The 21,562-nt window shown below is 40.1% G+C and overlaps 1 protein-coding gene across 3 annotated transcripts in view; it reads left to right on the top strand.

Annotated features, from left to right (window-relative positions):
* Psen1 (presenilin 1) overlaps nucleotides 1-21,562 on the top strand; it is a 48,652-nt gene that overhangs the window by 4,573 nt on the left and 22,517 nt on the right. For 2 of the 3 annotated variants that reach the window (XM_048449112.3, XM_048449113.3), the window contains exons 2-4: nucleotides 4,636-4,707; nucleotides 4,801-4,940; nucleotides 19,798-20,048. In XM_048449112.3, coding sequence (XP_048305069.1) covers nucleotides 4,854-4,940; nucleotides 19,798-20,048 — 338 coding nt within the window. In that variant the 5' untranslated portion in view covers nucleotides 4,636-4,707; nucleotides 4,801-4,853. The remainder of the gene's footprint in view (nucleotides 1-4,635; nucleotides 4,708-4,800; nucleotides 4,941-19,797; nucleotides 20,049-21,562) is intronic. The other variant, XM_085697403.2, reaches the window with a different exon arrangement.

The following is a 21,562-nucleotide window of genomic DNA, read 5'->3' as shown; positions in this document are numbered from 1 at the left end:
AGACTCTGGCCCCAACTTTTTGGGAGAAAGCTTTAATTTTTTTTAACAGCCAGCCTTGGGCTCACGGGACGTCCATCAGTCTCAAAGGAAGTAGATATGTGGTAATAACAACAAAAATATTGATCTTGATAATTCTTGTCCCCCTTAGGGTCAGAATATCACTTTATGAGGTTAAAAAGACCTCCTTACCATAAATATCACTTTATGAGGTTAAAAATGCCACCTTACCATGAATATGCCATCTACCTCAAATATTCATCATAAAGTCTTTAAAGTCTGTAGCTCAGAACCCACTCACGTTCTGCTCCTTGTGTATTTTCTTGTAGCCTACTTGGGTCTTTCTTTGGAGTATATACATTGCTAAATAAGCTTTTGCTTAGATTATGTATGTGTGTGTAGACTGAACCCTCACCTGTTAAGAAATAAGACCCTCACTTTAGGCCATGGGAAGATGTATGTGGAGACTGCACCTTCATTTACCGGCCACCCAGACCTAAGTAATCACACAGAAACTGTATTAATTACAACACTCTTTGCCCTATGGTTCAGGTGTATTTTTTGCTAGCTCTTACATCTTAAATTAACCCATTTCTATTAATCTTTATATCACCATGAGGCTGTGGCTGGAACAGTAACATTCCAGCATTTTTCTCCTTGGGCAGCTACATGGCATTTCCCTGACTCTTGAACTTCTGATTCTCCTACCTGCATTCTTCTAAGTATTGGAATTAGAAATGTTCAAACCCATATCTGGCTTATGTGTATGGAGACTGAACCCAGGGATTGGTTTATGCTGGGCGAGTACTCTAGGAACAAGCTACCTCTCTAGCCCTGTGGCTGCTTCCTTGAGTGGGATTTTCTCTTAGGAGCCTATTCTGAAACTTGAAACATTGCTCCTGAGATGTTTTTGAAGTTTTAGTTTATAGAGGTTTCTAGTTGGATAGACTTAATTTTTTTCCTCATATGTGGTATGTTGATGTATGCATGTTTTGTTATATGCTCGAGACTGATTTCTGGACCTTTTCTAGATCACTTTCCACCTTATTCTCTGAGACATAGTCTCGATCAAACCCAGAGCTCACTGATATAGCTAGTTTGGCTAGGGAGCTTGCTTTGGGAATATCCAGTCTTTGCCTCCTGTGATTAGAGCTGGGTTGCCAGACCCACCCACCCAGTACTGAAGTGAGTCCTGCCATCCCACAGCAAGCACTCTCACCCTGAACCATCTCCCCAGACCCTGCATAGACGTTTCTGTGGAACATGTCTGAGCTCTGAGTTTATTCATAGTTCTGGGACTCTTTTCTCCTTTGTATATCTGTCTTGTTTTCCCTAGTACTAGGGATGGGCCCCAGGGTCTGCACATACTAGGAAGCAGATCTGTGTCCCACTTGTTAACTGTCTTTGTCTGATAGAAATTGTAGTTGCTCATCAGAACAATGATCGCTTTTTCCTTTGTCTGACTGCCTGAGTTGTGCTAGGAACAAGCCCAAAGCAGAGGGTAAAGTATTTGCTAGATCAGAATTGATGTGAAGGTCTAGTAAAGAAAATATACTGTGGACAGAACTATGGCAGGAGTGTGGGGTGGGGCAGGTAGGGGTCCATGATTGGTAACGGGATCATTTTATAGCAGTCAAGAGACTGATTACCTGGCCTTATCTCCTGACCCATTTGTATGGGATTCACTTTGAGTACTTCTGTACTCAAAATTTACTCAAAAATGTACTAAAAAGTCCTTGTAGGCTGTCAAGGTAAAGCACTCTGATAATTAGGAGTTAGTCTCAATTGTGTATATATGGTCAGCAGCACAGGCTCCATAGGTAGGATCTGATAGTGAGGGGTTTTGCTCTTTTACTTTTGGCACTTTGATTTCGGCCCTTTGTCCCCACAGTGTCTGATAGAAAGGAAATAGATGGCAGTGAAGAGCTTCAGTGTGTCTGTTCTCAGCAGGGTCCAGAGTGGAAAGCACCAAGATCTACATCCCTTCTCCTCCCTTGCAATGCAGGTCTCTTCCCAGCTACTGACTTTTGTTCACATCTCTCAGCTGAGAATGTTATCAAATTTGCAAGTACCTTCTGCCATGCTGCCTGAACCGTGAGGTCAATTTTCCATCACTCTCTTCAGCTGTTCTGGATCAAAATCAGCTCGATTTGACCTACCCCTTTCTTTGTACCAGCAGTATGTGTCTGCTCCCCGCCGTGGCATGGCCTGCTTCTGCTTCTGGGTTCCTTCTGAAGACAGTTCTATCAGGGAGGCTCTTCTTATGCACTGTGATCCTCAGAGCTACGGGGGAGGCCTGTCATTTCTCTAGGTGACCAGAAGAGCCCTGGGCTGAGTATCCTCACCCCCTGGGCTCTGGATTGGTGGTGTTACTCATTTGCTCCTTAACCCTGCACATACAGATCCGTTTGCCTTAGCCTCAGGTGCTTGTTGTGTGTGGCATGTAAATGCAGAGTCTTGGGCAGAATTTTTTGTTTTGGTTTTTTGGGTTTTTTTTTTTTTTTGGAGGGGCAAGCAAGGAAGGTTTTTTGAAAGGGAGAGAAGGAGCTCCCTGAAATAGGAGTGGAGGGTGGAGGATTAAAGAAAGAGCTGTTCCTTCATTAGAATTTTTATTATTTTCAGAAATTTTTGTAGATTTATGCGTATAAGTGTTTTGCCTGTGTATAAATATGTGCACGTCTGTGTGCCTGGTGCCTGTGGAGGTCAAAAGAAGATATCAGCTATCCGGAAACAGGAGTGATGAATGGTTTTGAGCCGCTGTATGGGAGCAGGGACAGAAACCTGGGTCCTCTGCAAGAGCAGCAGCAAGTGCCCCTTAACCACCGAGCCAACTCTGTGCCCTCGGGGAGTTTTTCTACCCCATTTATTTATTTTTATTTTATGCGCATTGGTGTTTTGCCTTCATGTATGTCTGTGGGAGGGTGTCAGGTCTCTGGAACTAGAATTTCAGGCAGTTGTGAGCCGCCATGTGGGTGCTGGGCTTTTAACCACTGAGCCATCTCTCCAGCTCCCCATGGGAACTTTTAAAGAATCAAATGGAATATGACTATGAAAAGAACTTTGAAAATAGCATTGGGAATATGCGGAAGTAGTGACTGTTTTATTATTGATGGTTCTTACAAGGAAGATTTGTCTGCGAGAGCTCCAGTATGGTTCCTTCTAATGGCTAAACAGACTGTGTAAACATTAAAGAGACAAGTAAAATGGCAGTCCTTTATAAAAATAAATACTAGTATTGGAAAATGCTGTTTGTGGAAAATACTTTAAATATCTCAGGTTTTACTTAATACTGAAAGCAGTTGCTACTTGTGAGCAGTAGTTTGCTAGTGATAAAAATGAGTTTCACAAGCCTTGAGGCGGTGGTGCCTGCCTTTAATCCTGTCACTTTGGGGCAGAGGCAGGCGGAGGGCAGCCTGGTCTGTAGATTGAATTTCAAGACAGCCAGAGCTATATAGTGAGACCCCATTTCAAAAAACCAAAAAGAGAAAAATGAGTTTAATATAACCTAGTCTGAATTGCTGTAAAGCGTTAGGCAAGGATAGTGTACTATATGTGGGTTTGGATGCCTTTGTTTACCAGATAAGACCTTGGTTGAGATAGTTGACTTCTTCGTACTACACTCCCCCCCCCCTTTTTTTTCTTGAGACAGGGTCTCATTATACAGGCTAGGCTGGCATCAAACTCTGAGAGATTTGCTTTCTGAGTGCTGGAATTAAAGTATTGTGTTACCACACCCAGCTATTTGATTTTATTGTAAATGAGTGGATAAAGTGAATAAGCTAATTAGATGTTTTTACTTTCTGTTTAAATTTTCTGTGGAAGGAAGGAGACAGATGAACATAAAAGAGAGCCTGCAGTGACTAGAAATTTGCCATGGGAAGGCTGGGGTGTGGGTTGGTAGAAGGCTTATCTAACATGAGTGAGACCGTGGGTTCCATTCTCAGGAGCCCCCCTCTCTTAGAAAAGCTATTTGTTGGGGATAGAGAGACTGGTCGGTGGTTAAAGGGTGCATCTGCTCTTGGAGAGGACCCAGGTTTGTTTCCCAGCTCTTAACCCAGGGCCTCAAAGCACTGTGCCCCTGAAGTCAGTGCCCATCCCCCTCTTCTGCTTTTATAAATGGCTGTCCTGTCGGGTGAAATGAGACGGCTAGAGAAGGGTTGTGAAGTGAGAGAGCTAGGCATCTATGGTATGAAGATGAAAAATTAGTTTAGAGTTGTCAGCACAGAAAAGGAAATTTGAACCTGTGGTGATGCACACTTTTAATCCCAGCACCCAAGAAGCCTCAGAGGTAGGCAGATCTCTGAGTTCAAGGCCAGCCTGGTCTACAGACCAAGATCCAGGACAGCCAGTGTTACACAGAGAAACCCTGCGTCGCCCCCCCCCCCCCCAAGCAAAACCAACAATAAGAAAAAAAAGAAATTCAAGACTGTCTCTTAAAATCACGTGACTTCTTGGTTTGAAGTTAGAAAGTATCTCAGTGTTTGAGGTCTCATTGCCATACCGCTCCCTAACACAGTAAAATTTGCCAGTCAAAGGTCACGCATAGCAAGTTAACACATTTCTTCTGACTTGCGAATGTTTGAGTGGATTTGACTAATTATGAGTAACGTGGTAAAATCCTATTTCATACTAATCCAGGAGTCAGCACGTGACGGAAGCCCTAAAAGGTCCTTAAGCAGCTCGGCCTGGAAGAGAACACATGAGAGAAAGGTTTGTTTTTACAGAATGTAATTCATGAGAGTGTTTAAAAATAAGTGAGTAATCTTAACAGCTTGAAGTTCTGCCTTGTTTTTCCCTTTTCAGAATCCCAAGAGGCTCTGTTTTCCTTGAAAGGGTATTTCTATACAGTTGCTCCAATGACAGACATACCTGCACCCTTGTCCTACTTCCAGAATGCACAGATGTCTGAGGACAACCACTCCAGCAGCACCGTCCGTAGCCAGGTACAGTGTGGGCTTCTGAAGCTTTCCCACCATCCTCATGCGCCTCTGGAAGGTGCTGAGCCTGGGGCAGCTTTGTTCTACTTTGGACATCTTTATTTACTGAACACTAAGCTGTGGGTAAAGTATCATAGCCTTGGTGAACGGCGCTCCAAAACTACTTTTGTTTTACTTTGTTGTGCTGGGAACTTATCCTAGTGTACTGAGCTGCTCCCCCAGCCCATAAGGCTATTACCACATGAGTGTTAATGCAGGTCCTGCTGGCCTCATCACCTCAGCTTCCTGAGGTATAAGGACCTCATGGTCCACATTTTTCGTCATGATCTTACTCTTCTACAGGAAGAAGGGATACGTTTTATTAAGTTTTCTAGTTTCTGGAAGTGTTCAGTAAGTAGTGACAGTGATTATACAAGGTAAAGCATCAAAGGTCTGAGTTCAGGATAGGGCTGTGGTACAGTACACAAGTTTTGAAACTCTTACTACAGTCCTGAACAAATAGGTTCAAGATTGAACTGGTTACTCTTACCACAAGTATAATGAATTGAAGTCATTTTGGAAACGACTAGCCAAATCTTTATAGTCTGCTAGTTGACATTCTTGTCTAAGTTTAAGCACCATTATATGTTGTTAGGTAACATAATTGGACATAACATGTAAAAAACATTTCTTGTTCCAGATGTCTTTAGCATAACCACTTTTATTTAATTACTTATTTTTATTTTATGTGCATTTGTGTTTTACCATGGATGTCGGCTCCCCTGGAACTGGAGTTACTTGTGAACTGCCATGTGGGTGTTGGAAGAGCAGTCAGTGCTCTTAGTCACTGAGCCATCTCTCCAGCCCTAGCGTAACCTCTATAACAGATGCAATGAGGGGCTGTAGGAGTCCCAAAAATATGTTTTCATCTTGTGGGCTGCTATGTATAATCTTATTTATAGTCAAGGGACTAAGTGGATAAGAGTCACTATTTTTTAAAGTCTAAATATTTATAAAAATTTTATTGTATAATGTTCTAAGCATCTAGAGTAGTGGTTTTCAACCTTCCTAATGCTGCAATCATTTAATATAGTGAGAACCCCAGCCATAAAATTATTCTCATTGCTGCTTCATAACTGTAATTTTGCTACTGTTATGAATCATAATGTAAATATTTAATATACAGGATAGCTGATGCACAACCCCAAAGGAATTGTGACCCACAAGTTGAGAAGCACTAATCTAAAGCATAGCAAATAAGTAACCAACGTTACTAAAGTTAAAGGCTGTATTATTTGGGATGTACTTCTTGTTTGTAAAGGCGGTTCAGATTTTTCTGTTTCTATGTCTGTTGACCAAGGTTTCTGTCCCACCTGGTCCTGCAGCCGTTCAGTCCCAAAGAAACACAAAGAGGTCTACATTGATCATAAACTGGTTGGCCTATTAACTCAGACTTCTTGTTAATTCTTATATATTAAATTAGCCCATAATTCTTAGCTGTGTGGTTTGGTACCTTTATCACTGAGGCATTCTCATCTTGCTTCCTCTGCAACTGTGTCACGACTACAGACTGACTCTTTCCTCTTCCCAGAATTCTCCGGTTCTTGTTGCCCCACTTCTACTTCCTGCCTGGCTACTGGCCAATCAGCATTTTATTAAAATACAAGTGACAAATCTTTACAAAGTACAAGACCATTGTCCCACAGCATATGTCTCTTGAAAACAACAACAAAAATGCATTTCTATGATGTGGCAGTTCAAACCCCGATATTTGTACATGCTATGCTGTTTCTATTTATTGATCCTAAATTCAATGAAACCATAACCAAATAAAATAAATTTCTACATTTAATTTGGAAAGAGACACTAGTTTTGTGGGAAAACAATATAGAAAAAAAATTGAAGTACCTCTTCCCATCCCACCCTCTTTTGTAGGGAGTTACTCTTCTAAATTTGGCTCTTTTAACATGTTTACTATAAATATGCAACAAAGACAGACTTTTGCAATTGTACATGTATCAGCCCAATCTCCTTTGTTCTCTTTTGTGGATATATAAAAACTTGGTTTACAAATGTTTGGTAGTTCCCAGTTTCTCAGATACTGAGCAGATCTGTTGCCTGTGGTGGAGGCTTGAGAGGTCTCAGATAGAGACCAGATTGAGTCTCTGTCCAGTGTTGCTCAGCTCTGAGACAGTGCGTGGGGAACTGAAAGACAGTTCTATTCTAGAGCAGTAGTGCACTTGGAGTGTGCAGGCTTTTTGGGAGAGTTCTGGGTGTTTATTTCACAGATGAGCCTTAATGGAAGGGCTGAATGGGGGGTTATCCAGATAGGAATCTGAGTAGGTTGGGGTTTCTTCCTCTGTAGGGTTTCTTACTCCTTTTTTGTCCTTACAAAGTTTCTGGTGTATGGAAATAGATACATGATGAGAACAGCCAATTTTGCAAGGCTAAATGAATGGAAATTCATTCTATAAAAGCAAAGTCTGGGTTGGCTATGCTGGTCCCAACCAATTTGAACAGTGGTGTGATAAGATAAAACACAGCTCTGTGGTTGCATTAGTCTCTAAACCACCAGCAGTTTGTCTGTCCTTTTTTCCTATGCCTGTATAGCCTATCTCAGAGCTGCCATTTTTAGTAGAATAACTAGCGAGAGCTGTCACAGGAGCCCAGTGGAGATTTCATGGTTTTCCCACTACACACACATACACACACACCCTACTTTACTGCCTTCTGTCAGCTTACCCACACTGCCTCAGTGTGCACACGACTTTCATGTTTGTTGATGCCATTGATTGGCTATGTGTGTATGGACTGGAGACTAAAAGATGGTATAGTTAAATAATTGTTCACCTATTTCTGAAAAAAAACAAGGTTTAGAAAGCAATAATAACCATAGCCCTTTTTTGTTCTAAATTACCATTTAAATTAGGTATTCAAGAAACTCTAATAAGAACCCTGGGTGTTTGGCTGTAGTTGGAGAAACAGTAGTAATTAACCTTGCTCTCTGAAGTACAGTCCTGTGTTGCAGTCAAGGCTGGCTTCTGCCTTGCCATCCTTCCTAGATGCAGGGATAATAGATATTCATCACCATACCCGACTCTTCTTTTGTACTTTTTTTTGAAATATTTTAATATTAGTATTTTTTGTAATGTAATATATGTACCACTCTTGTCAATGATGGCAGCAGTGGAAGAGGCCGGGAGAATATGTGAAAACTCTACCCAATGTCCTCCATTCTTGTTTCTGTTTTAGTTTTGTTTTGTTCAGAGACAGGGTTTCTCTGTGTAGTCCTCACTGTCCTGGTACTCCCTCAGTAGACCATGTTGGTCTCGAACTCATAGAGATCCGCCTGTCTCTGCCTCCTGAGTGCTGGGATTAAAGACATGTGCCACCATTGCCTGGCTCTGCCCAATATTCTTATAAACTAAAACTGCTAAGTGTATATTGAAAGGAAGACATGGATTATCACCACACATGAAGGAAGCCTTTGAAGTTTTTATTGTTTAGAAATACAGAAGTATTTGTGATGAAAATGAGATTTGTTTCCATAGTTAAGAAGAATCAAAGTAGGTAGTGTGTGGGAGAAAAGATGAATCAAGATTATCGGTTTTTCACTTAGGGCTTTACTATTGTATATTTCTGACACTGCTTAACTTTTTCCAGTAGTGGTACACACCTTTAATTCCAGCACCTGGGAGGCAGAGAAACCCTGTCTTCTACCCTCCACCCCCAGCCGCTGCCCACAAAAAAAAAAAAAAAAAAAAAGTTGTCCATAATGAAAAGTTTATTGCTTGCTCTTTTTTGTTTGTTTTAAAGACAGAATCTCTAGTAACCATGGCTATCCTGGAGCCTGTCATGTAGCCCAGGCTAGCCTTTAACTTACCATCTTCTTTCCTTAGCCTCCCATGTGTTCAGGTATAGGCATATGGCACCATGCCAAGTGAAAACCTTTCTTTTTTTTTTTTAATTTCTCTTAAGATAACGCTGTGTCTATATCTAATCCTTTTAGTAGGCACAGAATTTTTAATTTTGGAAACCCCTAAGTATTTTTAGTATCATCTCCTCATTTTAACAGCTTTGAAAGCTGTTCTTTGTTTTGTTTGTTTTTGTTTTTCTGAGGTAGGTCTCTTTATGTAGCCTTGGCTATACTGGAACTCAAAGCATATTTTAAAATTCCTTTAAAAAGGTGCTTACATTTTATTTTATTTATTTTAAAAGAGAATCAGTCTCTTTTAATTTAGACTGATTTCACAATTCTGCCTTAGTTTCCCAAGTGTTGTGATTATAGGTGAGTGTTATTATGACGATTTTGATGGAGCCAGACTGTATCCCAGACTGGCTTCAACCTGGAAGTATAAGCATCTACCACTGTACCCGACTGGCAGTCTTTAAGAATGGCTTTATCATGGTATAATTGGCATATAATGAACTATACATAGTATTCCATGTGCTGACTTTTATAAATACTCTTCAAATTCCACCATGGTCAATAATGAACAGACCTCATCAACCCCAAGTTGCCCCAAGCTCCTCTTGTGTTGTTTCTCAAGCCCTTCTGCGCCCCAGCAATCAAATTTTTGTCACTGCACTCTAGTTTTGCTCTTCTAGAAGTTTATATAAATAGAATCATGCTGGGATGGAGAGATGGCTCAGCCTCTAAAGACTAGGCTCATAATCAGAAATAAATGGAATCATGCAGACTTTTTTGTCTGGCTTCTTCCATTAGCGTAATTCAAAATTAATGGGTATTATGTCAGTTGTCTCCTTTCTATTCCTGAGTTGGATCTAATTGTATGCTTGTGCACAGTTCTTTGATCATTTACTTATTTCAGTATTTGGGAGGTTTTCAGCCTGTTGACATACTGCAAATAAGGTGCTGAGGATATTCAGTTAAAAAATTTTAAATGGACATGTATTTGTTAAATATCTAAGGGCAGAGCATAATCTAGTATTTCAGGGTATATTTAGCTTCTTGAGATACAGTTACTATCAGTGTATGAAAGTTTCATCCAGTTCATCCCATTCTTGTCAACACTCAAGGGCCAGTCGTAAGCTTTGCAGCACTTGTAAAAGGTGTATTGTAGTGTTCCTTGTCTAATGAGCAGTGGTGTTGGTGTTCTTCTGTTGTCACACTGGTGGCATTTTCTCTGGTAAAGTCTCACAGTTGGTTGCCTATTTTTAAATTGTTTGTTGGGGTGGTTGATTTTTGTCTTTTTGGGTAAGTTGCTTTCTTGCTACTAAGTTGTGAAAGTTCTTTAAATTCTGGATAATGTAAGTTATAATATTTACATCTTGAAAGTATTTTTCCCAATCTTTGGCTTTTTTTATTACTGGTGTTTTTTGAGCAGCAGTTTTGAATATTGATGAAGCACTTTTTGTCTTTTTTTTTTTTGGTGTGGATATGGTTTGTTTGTATATGTGTGTGTTATTATCTAAGAAATCTTTCCCAAGTTTTTCAAAGTTTTTGTCCACATTATTTTCTTTATAGTTTTATATTTTACATTTATCTGTTATTGGCCATTATGGCACACACTTGTAGTCCCAGCTACTTATTTGAGAAGCTGAGGCAGGAACATCACTTGAGGCAAGCCTAGACAACCCAGGCTCAAAGACAAATCTCATTTTGATCTGTGATGTAGTTTAAGTTGGTTTTGTATATGGTCGCACAGTATGGGTGAGAGTTCGTTTTTCTGCGTGTGAGCATGTCAGCACTATATTATGAAGAAGACTCTTGTTTGCAGTAAAGTGTCTTTGTATCCTGGCACACATCCTGTTCTGTCCCATTGGTCACTTTGTCTTTGTACCAGTGGCACATTGCCACTATTACTGTAAGTGTATATTAAGTTCTGATATCACTACCTAATTGGTTGTTATTTTGATTTTGGTTTTTTTTTTTTAAATATCAGTTGAGTATGGCATTGCACACCATTAATCCCAGCATAAAGGAGACAGAGGCAGGCAGACTTCTGAGTTTGAGGCCAGCCGCTCTACTTAAGCCGTTGTGTATTTTAAGTTCTTTTACAAAGTTTTCTTGTATAAGGCCAACTGGCAATTTGAATTGCATTGAATCCATTCATATGTTTTGTAGAGGATTTGTGGAATTGATATCTTTATAATACCAGTCTTCTATTGCATGAATAGTATATTTCTATATTTATTTAGGTCTTTTAATTAAAATTTTCAGTTTTGGTAGCACAAAGTTTAAAGTTTGCCATCTTAACCAGTCTTTAGCTCATGGTTTAATCTTAACCACATTCACATTGTGCTCTAGAATGTTTTCACATCTTGCAAAGCCAACATATCCATTGAACTGTCTTCCCCACCTCCACAATGATAGTTATAGTTCCTATTTCTCCCTGTGACTACTTTAATGCTTGTCTTCTGTGGCTTGCTTCCTTCACTTACATAGTGTTCTCAAGACTCTTCTATATTATAGAATGTGACAGGATTTTCCTGTTTGTTGCTTAGTTTTTCCTTCCTGCTCCTTCTTCTCTGTCCTTTACAGCATAGCCAGGACTACAGGTATACCCCACCTTGTCTGGTTAGGACTGCTTTAAGGCCAGGTAATACTCTGTTACATGCTTGCATGTTTAAAATTTTGGGGGAGGGGTACCCTGTGAGACTTCTGTCTCCTAGCTGTAGAGGATAATGTGCTTCTTTGAGTATGGGTGTATATCTCTTTCAGATTCTGTTTTCAACTTAGTAATTTAGTATATGTTATATATGTCTGAAATGGAATAGCTAGGTCATTTGCTATTTTTAATTAATTTGAGCAGGATCTTGCTATGCCTCAAACTTATTGTCCTCCTGCCCTAATGTCCTGTGTGCTGGGAATACAGGCTGTGCCACAGTGGCTAGCCCCACCCCCTCAGGAATCCACCTGTTACTTTCCTTATTGGTTGTGCCTTTTATGTTCCAGATAATAGAGTACAAGGGTCATAGTTTCTTCACATCACTATTGCTGTTAGTTCCTGTTCGTTTTTCTAAAGCTGGTTTTTCTTACCTAGCTTTGCTCTAACTAGACAAGCACTTTAGACTGAGCTACACCCAGCTCCATTTTGTGTTTTGTTTTGTTTTGTTGATGGTGGCTATCCTAATGGTGTGAGATAATCTTTGATATGTTTTTCAAATGGAATTTACTAGTAGTTTCTTTTGTTTGTAGATTACCTATTCACTCTACTACATGTTCCTTTGGTGCATTTTTTTCTTTTGTAGTTATTTATTTTATTCACTTTTTTTAAAAAAAATTCCATATTCCTTTCTTCACAGCTGCATGTCAAAAAAGACACTATAAACATTTTGAAATACATGTAGGAAAACAGATATTTGGTATAAAGCTTATTTAAATTTTTTCTTAAAAAATTATTAATTCAGAGTTTCAAGAAATTTAATAAAATTTTCAGTGATGATTATTTCTGAAATGTACAAAATTTAAATATTATAAAAAGGTTAAACCAAAATATGAAAAGTTTTTGCTTTTTCCTCCATAGTAAAAATTCAGATGAGTCATATCGAGAAAGTTCAAAAGGTTATAGTGGTTGTCATCTCAGTCACCCTTGGAATTGCTATCCCTTCTCATGGGGACAGGGCCTCGCACTGAGGACAGCAACACATCTTTGATAGGCTTCTTGGGGTTCTCCTTGAGGTCTGTCTTGATTCTCCCGACTTAGACAATTTCCACTCCAGCTCCTTGCTTGTACAGGTGTAAGATCACCCAGAAGCCGTCACCAGCCTGGTAACTTCTTGAGCATAATCCTTTCCTGAGATCTCTAAAACTTCTCCATATTTGTTCCTCAGCTGATTTACTTTCCACTCAGCCAGCTCGATAGCACGTTCGTCCTCCTCATTGAATTCATCCTCATTCTCCTCCAGCTTCTCCAAAGTCATCTCTTCATATGCTTTCACCACTGACTGCTGGGGGAGTGCCTGCTCCTCTTTTTCTGCTTCCTCCTTTTCCAGTTCCTTCAGGTTCCCCTTTGGGGGCAGGATGCCCTTTTTGCATAGGATGTCATTCCACTCGGTGTCTGCATTGGGGTCCTGCTTGCCTCCATTCACTCAGACCAATTCTTTGGTGCATTTTTTATGGTTGGTGTAGTTATTTGTTTTACTTCTATTCTTTAATTTCTCTTTGCAGCATTTTGTAATTTCAAGTGTACAAGATATTTGGGGCAGGAGTCCTAGACTACCCTCGGTTCTGTAGTTCACTGGAAGGTCTCACAGACCTCGGGAAAACTATTGTGTTCACTGTCAGTTGATTAGCATGAAAGAATACAGATTAGCATTGGTGATAGAAGAAGGCACATCAGGCAGGCCAGAAGACACTTGCATGAGATTCCAGTGGATTTGTGCAGACAGTGCTTCAGTTCTAGCTACAGCACATGGCAGAACACGTGGACTATTTTCAGTCAGGGAAACACACTTGGGCCTCAGTGTCCAGGGTTTTTATTGGTTATGATCCATACAAATACCACTGCTTTGGTTCTCCTTCTCCTTCATAGGTCAGACTAACACTGTTCTTGATAGAGATCACAGTCTAGGTTGCTGGAAGGCCTCTCATAGACAGTCCTAATAGGATATTCCAAGGGTTTACTGATATCTTCTAGGATCTAGGTGAGCCAGAATATTCTTGGCAGGTGCAGATTTAGAAAATCCTGGTGGACTAAGTTGGTAGCCTTACTGTTCAACAGACCCTTAAATCTTTTCTTCCACCTGGCTTGGCTTTCTGGTGTCATCTGCCCCAAAGTAATCACATCCCAGGTTTCTTTACCCTCTGTTTATTCTTTGCAGAATGGTCCCCGAGTGTAGCAGTCTTGTTTGTGTGTGTGCCTTGTATCAGAGTAGTTGAGGAGAACAGGGCCTGTCTGTCTAGTTTCCCTGCTTTTCTCCTGGCTCACAGCATCCTCTTTGGACATGACTTATTGTCACTCTTTGTTACAAATGTAGCAATTAACGCTTAGAAACTGAAACACATTTATTTAACAGGAAAAATGGTGAAAGACAGGAATACAGTTTATTTCTTTAAACTTTCTTTGTTTTGTATTTTGGGGTGTGTGTGTGTGTGTGTGTGTGTAACCTTGGCTACCATGGACTCACTTCATAGACCAGACTGATCTGGAACTCAGATCTGTAGTTGGACTTTTCTTTGGACTGCCAGCCATCTTCCAGGTAAAGACATTGAGACATTTTATTAATTATGAATGTTCAGCCTTAGTTTAACTCTTTAACTTAATTTAAACTGTTTCTATTCATCTACATTTTGTCTTGGAGCTTTCTACCTTTTTTTGTTTCATTCTGTATATCCTACTTTCCTGCTTCCTCTGTGTCTGGCTAGCTGGCCCCTGTCATCTCTTTTTCTTTCTCTCCAGAACCTAAATTTCTCCCCCTCCTTACTCTCCCTGCCTGGAAGTTTCACCTATGCCTTCTCCTTTGCTATTCACTGTTCAGTTTTTTATTTGACCAATTAGGTGCCTTAGGAAGGTAAGGCAAAACAACTATACATCTTTACATAATTAAACAAATGCAACACATGTTTGCATAATTAAACAAATATTCTGCAACATTTCCCCTTTTTTGTCTAAATAAAAAGAATTTAATTTTAACATAGTAAGACTCTATACAATAAACAGTTATCAAGTAAGAATTATATTTACAATATCCAGTCCATTTGTATTTGGCAAATTCAGAGAAAATACTCTGTTCTCTATCCTGTCTTGGTAAGTTCAAAGTTTTATACCTAAACCACTGTCTATCATAACTTGTAATACCAACCTAAAAATATCTTTTTAAACCTTAAAACATTTTATTTTAGATAAAAGACTTTATGTCTATCAGCCTTTGTAAATTTTGCATCTTTTTTTGTAAGCTTTTTTTCTGAATTTGGTAAGGAAGAAAATGGTATAACTATCTAGTCTTCAATCCCATCAGAGACACAAGAAGGATAAAATATTACCTGAGTAAACAGGAAGTGCAGAACAAACAACTCCCAAAACTGTAGAAATGATAGAGACATCTGGTTGCCTTGACAGTCAACCAAAGTTCTTCTGCAATATTGGCACATCCATCTTTGGCCTTTAGGCCTAGAATATCTGATAGACTACTTTTGTGTGAAGCAGGAGTTTTGAAGGACTGTCTTACTTGCCTTTGCAAAGTTTGGCAGCTACTTTATTTTATGTCCTGCTTGTCCAGTTTTTACAGTATACTGTCAGCAGTTGAAGCAAGGGCAGTTTCTTGCTCAAATGACTAGCTTTGATACAGTGAAAGCAAATTTCATATGGAGGTTCTTGAGTGCCCATCACCCTTTTATGAAGTAGATTGATGCTGGGAGCAGATGTGTCTTGCTGTCATGAAAAGCATTAGGTTATTAAATATCTTAAATGCCATGTTCTGTAGGTCTCTGAAGCTTTTGAAGATTACTCGTTTATCTAAAATAAATCTGTTTAACTCTGAAAACATATCTAATGTGACTACAAGTTTGATTGTTATAGGTGACTATTAACTTGAATTTTAAAAAAATATCCTAAACAGTTTGTAATGATAGCTTTCAAGGACTAGAACTTTATATTGCATTTTTAAATGAGTTGTGTGGGTACAATACAATGCCTTAGACAAGAGTAGAAACACATAACAAAAATAACCTTAAATTTGTATCAGTATACAAGAATCCATACAATATAAAATATTTGAGATGAATAGTTGTCTTTTTGTCCTATATTTTATATCCCCACTAAATGATGGCAGATATTCTTAAGCCATCAAAAGACCGAAAACCACCCACCCCACTTTTTGGGAATGTGGGTGTTATGTTCTTTAGACTGCTTTCTACTTTCTGGGGCTGATGGCATTTCCAGGGGACCCTGAGAAAATTGAGGTAATGGTCGAGTCCTAAGAAAATTAGCTGTAAAATTTGTTGTCCAGTGTTTATGTAATGGGAAAGTGCAGGTCTTATCTGAAGCCCTGGCTGGGATGGTCTGTGAGGCTGGGCCATCTCAGGTAGCAGCTTTGAAGTTGTTCCGAATGCAGAATTCTGAGGAAACTGTAACAGAAGCACTCTGGAAGGCTGCTTCACCTGGCCACCCGTTTTCAATGGTGTCAGGTTCCCTTGCTCTGAAAACACAGAAAACTTTCAAAGGTGACATACATACCTGCACTAACATAAATATGGAATATGTGTTATATACAAGCCAACCAAAGATGATTTTGTAGTTTATCTTTGAGCAAGTAAAAGTTACCTGTCAACTTTTTAAGTTTTTTTGAACTGTATAATGAATGAACCCTCTATCCGTGCCATATGAAAGGACGGCATGTAATAATAAGTCATGAGGACTCTGTAACTAACAAGATATATCCTGTCTCATCCAGTCTCAGAGTTGTCCCCACGTCAAGGGATCAGCATAGACGTCATCTGTCTTGTAGTCTTTCTAGGTTTATCTCTGTGTCTTCAGCCAAGATTTTCAGGAGGTTTCCCCCAGTCAAATCTGGTCTCTATTAATTTTGAAGGAATTCACAGGCTTTCATTTCCTATGTGAACAAAAGCATAACTTCTTCCCCAACACAATACATTTTCTGAATTCCACTTAAGAGTTAAGGCATCCCTAAAGTCTCTAGGCTGGTTTATTCTCAGTTCCTCAGCCAACAGCGCACCATAGAGGATCCAGACTCCCTGTGCATTTCTCATCGTTTCATGGCTTGTTCTTTTTATATTACTTTACTCTTTTTTAAAGACTTATTTATTTTTAAACTACTTTTTTCCCCTGTTTCTACCTCCATTTTATTTCTTAGACACCTGTGCACATTGTGTAATTTGTTTAAAATTTTTTTCGGTCTAGACCTGTTTTACTGTGCACTTGTAGCATTCTCTGACCTCATGAGCCAAACCTTAAACTACTGAGCAGCAGCTAGATCCTCCACTGTATGATTCTGCTTCTCCTTACATCCATAAGAGCCGAGCCATAAACCTGCAGACCTGGCCTGGCCCAGAGCTGTCTGTAACTGAGAGCTACATTCAACCACCCAGCTCTAGGAAGTTGGTGCCCTCACTGTGGCAGGTGTTTTTACTTAGCTTGCCATTTTACATATTGCGGTGACTGCTCAAATGCTGTGCTGCACAGCAGCTCCTCTTAAAGGAGTCATGTTCAGTTTTGTTTTTTGTTGTTGTTGTTGTTGTTGTTTTGTTTTGTTCTTTCTTTTTCAGGCCCCAGCTTGGGCACCTGAGATCTGCCTACCTCTCCCTCCCAAGTGCTGGGATTAAAGGCATATGCCACCACTGACTGGCAAGAGACCCTAATCTTAAAAAAAGAAAATGAGAAACTGGTTGTACACTTTTTCATATTTCTTACTTTAAAACCATCTAACCTTTACAATATGTTGTACCTTTCTAAAAGTTGAAAATACAAAGACTAGGGAGTTAAGCAAAATAGTGGATGTATGTATGTGTATGTGTGTGAGAGAGAGAGACAGAGACAGACAGACAGACAGACAGAGAGAACAAATATTCACTGCTAAGTTAAACCACGCTCTCCTAGATCATTTTAGGCTCAAAACAGGGCAGGGTTGAGTGATGTTCCTCATCAACCAGAATATCCAGTGTAGGAGTGAGTGCTTGATCTCCTTGTCATACCAGCTTTAATTAAACTGTTCATACAGACTGATGATAGGACTGTGGTGCCAAGAAAGTCACACCTATTTTAGTTCATGGTGCACATTAACCCATCAGGGTGATTAGAATTGTATTGCTAAACACAGACGTCACATGTGGCTGATGACTTGATCACTTCCTTCTCTGGGAAAATAGAAGCCTAGTTTATCTCTGTTGCTATTTTCTAAATTTATTATTCTGTGTGTGCGCATGCACGTGCTTTAGTCTTTATGACTTTGTATTTCTCACAGGATAAAGTCTCAAGTCTGTGATAGGGCAAATAAAGTTTCCTTAGAACCTGTCCTAAAAGTCAGCAGAAACTTTTCAAAGAGCAGAGTTTCTAGAGCCAGGACCCTTTTAGGGATACTGGGTTTGAACCCAAGGTCTTGCTCATATTGAGTAAATGTAAATGAGCTACATTCCCTTTTCAAAATTTTATTTTGAGACTGGGACTTAATCATACTGCCCTTCAGACTTATTTCTCCTGCCTCAGCTTCCTGAGTAATTAGACTGTAGGTGTGCCCCACCACACCCAGCTCAGAGTCTAGAGTGAACTGATTTCAGTGTTGCCACAGCAGAGGATCTGGGATGTAGTAGGATTCTTCTGATTACTTGTGAAATGGTATCTTAGTTACTTTTCTGTTTCTTTGGCAAAACACCATGACCATGACAGACTGTAGAAGGAAGGGTGTATTTGGTCTGTGCTTCCAGAGGGTTAAGAGTCCATCAGCATCATGGCAGGGAAGTGTGGTGGCAGACAGTCTTGGTAGCTGAACTGGAAGCAGAGAGAGCGTGCACTAGGAATGGTGAGACTTTTAAACCTGCCCCTAATGACTTATTTCTAGTAAGGCCATACCTCCTAAGTCTCCCAAACAGCACTATCAGTTGGGGACCAAGTATTCAAACATCTGAGCCTGTGGGGGACATTTTCATTCAAACCACCACAAATGGGTATGCTCAAGCGAAATCAAAGAGAACCTTAGCCTAGGAGGTATTCCAAGATCCCATGTTGTCTCTCAATTGGCAGATTAGGAGAACTTTTTTTCTGGAGGCAGGAGGCTCTGGGTTGAGACCCTTGTACATTTGCTAGCTGTGCCTGTTTTCTTGTCTATGGAATGATGGCAATAGAGTTACTGAAAAGTAAAGGGTATGTAATAGTCCTTCTTTCAATGAAATAATTCTTTTTTTAAAGATTTATTTATTTTTTTATGTATACAACATTCCTTTCATGTATGCTTGCATGCCAGAAGAGGGCGCCAGATCTCATTATAGATGACTGTGAAAGAAAAGAAATAAAGCCAAGGGTCAATGAGATAGATCACTGGATAAGGGCACATGCCCCCAAGCCTGATCCCAAGTTTTTACCTGTACACACACACACACACACACATATACACACACACAACAATAAAATAAAGTCAGGATGAGACTGTGGCTTGTTAATGGCAGACTTGCTGAGCATGTATGAGGTATGAGACCTTGAGTTCAGTCCTCAGCATCACAGACAAAATAAAGAGGGGTTGATAACCCTAAACATAGACTAGATATGAAAATAACAAGATAACCCCTGGGTTTAAGTAAGGAAAGTGAGGTCTTGCAAAGATTGTAAACTCATCATCCATCGTCTAGTGTTCATATCCACTCCCTACTGTATTAGGCTCAGTAAAGGTTGGGAAGGTGAGGACATGGAGCATCAGGATTGTGTAAGGCCACTTGCTGTCCAGAAGATTGCTTGCTTGTTTGTTTTGTTTTGAGTTAGGGTTCCTCTGTGTAATGCTGGATACCTGGAACTCACCATGTAGAATAGGCTGGCATGAGTTGTTAAGTGTAAGGATCAAAGGCATGTGCCACCATGCCTGGCTGGGAGAATTTATTTCAATTAAATATTTTAAAATGATTCTAGTTTTACATGGCATTATGAGAAAGGATACAGAGAGATAATCTTGAACATTACTACATATATTTTAAAATCTTATTAACAATGAATCCCAGCATTCGGGAGGTGTAGGCAGGCAGATCTCTGAGTGTGAGGCTAGCCTGGTCTATAGAGGGAGTTCCAGTACAGCCAGGGCCATACAGAGAAACCCTAAAAAGGATAGTATACTGTCTATAAGTTGACCCTTTCTTGCTTCGTATTTTTCAAATTTAAGTATTGATTGGCCCATTACTATTAATCCCAGGTATAATTCTTATAGAATGCCTTGGTTGTGCTGAGAGTCTGATTTACTGAATGGTTTTCTTTGCTTTTAGAATGACAGTCAAGAACGGCAGCAGCACCATGACAGGCGGAGACTTGACAACCCTGAGCCGGTCTCTAATGGTCGACCCCAGAGTAACTCACGGCAGGTGGTGGAACAAGATGAGGAAGAAGATGAAGAGCTGACATTGAAATATGGAGCCAAGCATGTCATCATGCTTTTTGTTCCCGTGACCCTCTGCATGGTGGTAGTCGTGGCTACCATCAAATCAGTCAGCTTCTATACTCGGAAAGATGGGCAGCTGTAAGTATTAGTGTTTCATTCTCAAGGCCAGTGTTACTTCTTCCATGTCAGAGCCTGTTGTTATCCCCTTGAGACCTCTGTACTCACAGAGTATGGTAGAGCCATCTTATCTGATGGCCAGCGCCAGTGGGGATGACGGTGTTTGATTACTTGGTACTTTCAGTGACAGAAAGAATGCTGGAGAATTATTCCCAGGATGCAGTCATGGGTGGAGCTGAGTTTATGTGACACTGAACAGGGTGACCGTCATCTTTCCTGTCAGGATCATTGGGCCATCATTCTTACTCCTGGACTGCTGGAGCTTCTTTGTTGTTGTTGGTCTATTTTGAATCGAATTCTTACTTTTCAACCAGGCAGGTGGCATGGTTGGCATGGGCCTGCAATCCTAGCACTTGGGAAATGGCTCATGGGAGTTTAGAGGTTTAGAAACCCTGAATATGGAGGTTCGGCATGTGTTTGAGATACAAGCATGGTGGCTAACATATACCTGTAATCTTAGCACTATTGAGTAGGGGGTGGAGAAGGAATAATCAGGAACTCGTGGGCAATTTCTGCTCTATGCAAATTCCAGGCCAACTATTGTCCTCATCTTGGCTTGCCTGTTAAATCTTTAACTGTAACTGCCTTCATCTTCTGCTAGAACTAGATCTTTACTAGTGTTTCTCACTGTGTCTCAGGCTGGTCTGGAATTCATTGTATAGTCTAGGCTAGCCTCAAGTATTTGATCCTTCTGCTTCAGCCTACTGAGTGCTAGGATTACAAGTGTGTAGTACCATACCCAGCTTTATGACCCTGTTACAGAAACTCATTTCTCTCAGAGTAGTGCAGGGGTAGGCAGCCCAGTACTGGTCTATTGGCCTTTTATTCGTGAAGCACCTTGGCTCCTTTCTTCCACCTCTGTCCTCTGGGCTCCTCCAGGGTCCAGACTTAGAACCTCAGCCTTCATTCAGACAGCAGGAAGTTGAGAAGGAGATGTAGTCATCACTTAGCAAGGGCACTCCTTTCAAGAACTTCTTTATAACACATATTCAAAGATCTTTGGCCATCATTTAGTCTCATGACCACACCTGCTATAAGAGACAGAAGAAGAGTCATTAGGCAAAGAGCCTTGGCACCAGAAATAAAGTAAAAAAATAAAGTATGTAAGTGAAAAACAAGGAGAAGACAACTCCTATTGTAATCACTCTACAGATAAAAGACAATGGTTCAAACCTTGTTTCCTCCCTCTAATAATTGTCGTTTTGCCTAGGTAGTTTATATGGCAGATCCTGGCTATTTAACAGATTCTAATGACCCGTGGAGAAAACGTTGGGTGAGATTATTATTCCAGTACATGACATCCACTAGATGGAGCCAGTGCTTGGCTCATGTGTGAGTGCATCTCTACAGAGTCTAGCTATTTCCTTTTACCTTGAAGCAGTTCTTTTAGAGGATAGCTATTTTTCGTAGGTTAAAAATTCTTAGCTAGAGGTTTGGAGAGATGGCTCATCAATTAAGAGGTTGTACTACTCTTG

The sequence above is a fragment of the Myodes glareolus genome, chromosome 11 (assembly GCF_982192425.1).
Source record: "Myodes glareolus chromosome 11, mMyoGla1.1, whole genome shotgun sequence".
NCBI classification, from domain to species: domain Eukaryota; kingdom Metazoa; phylum Chordata; class Mammalia; order Rodentia; family Cricetidae; genus Myodes; species Myodes glareolus.
Note: the sequence above shows the minus strand (reverse complement) of the source record. Positions and strands in the feature narration are given on the sequence as shown.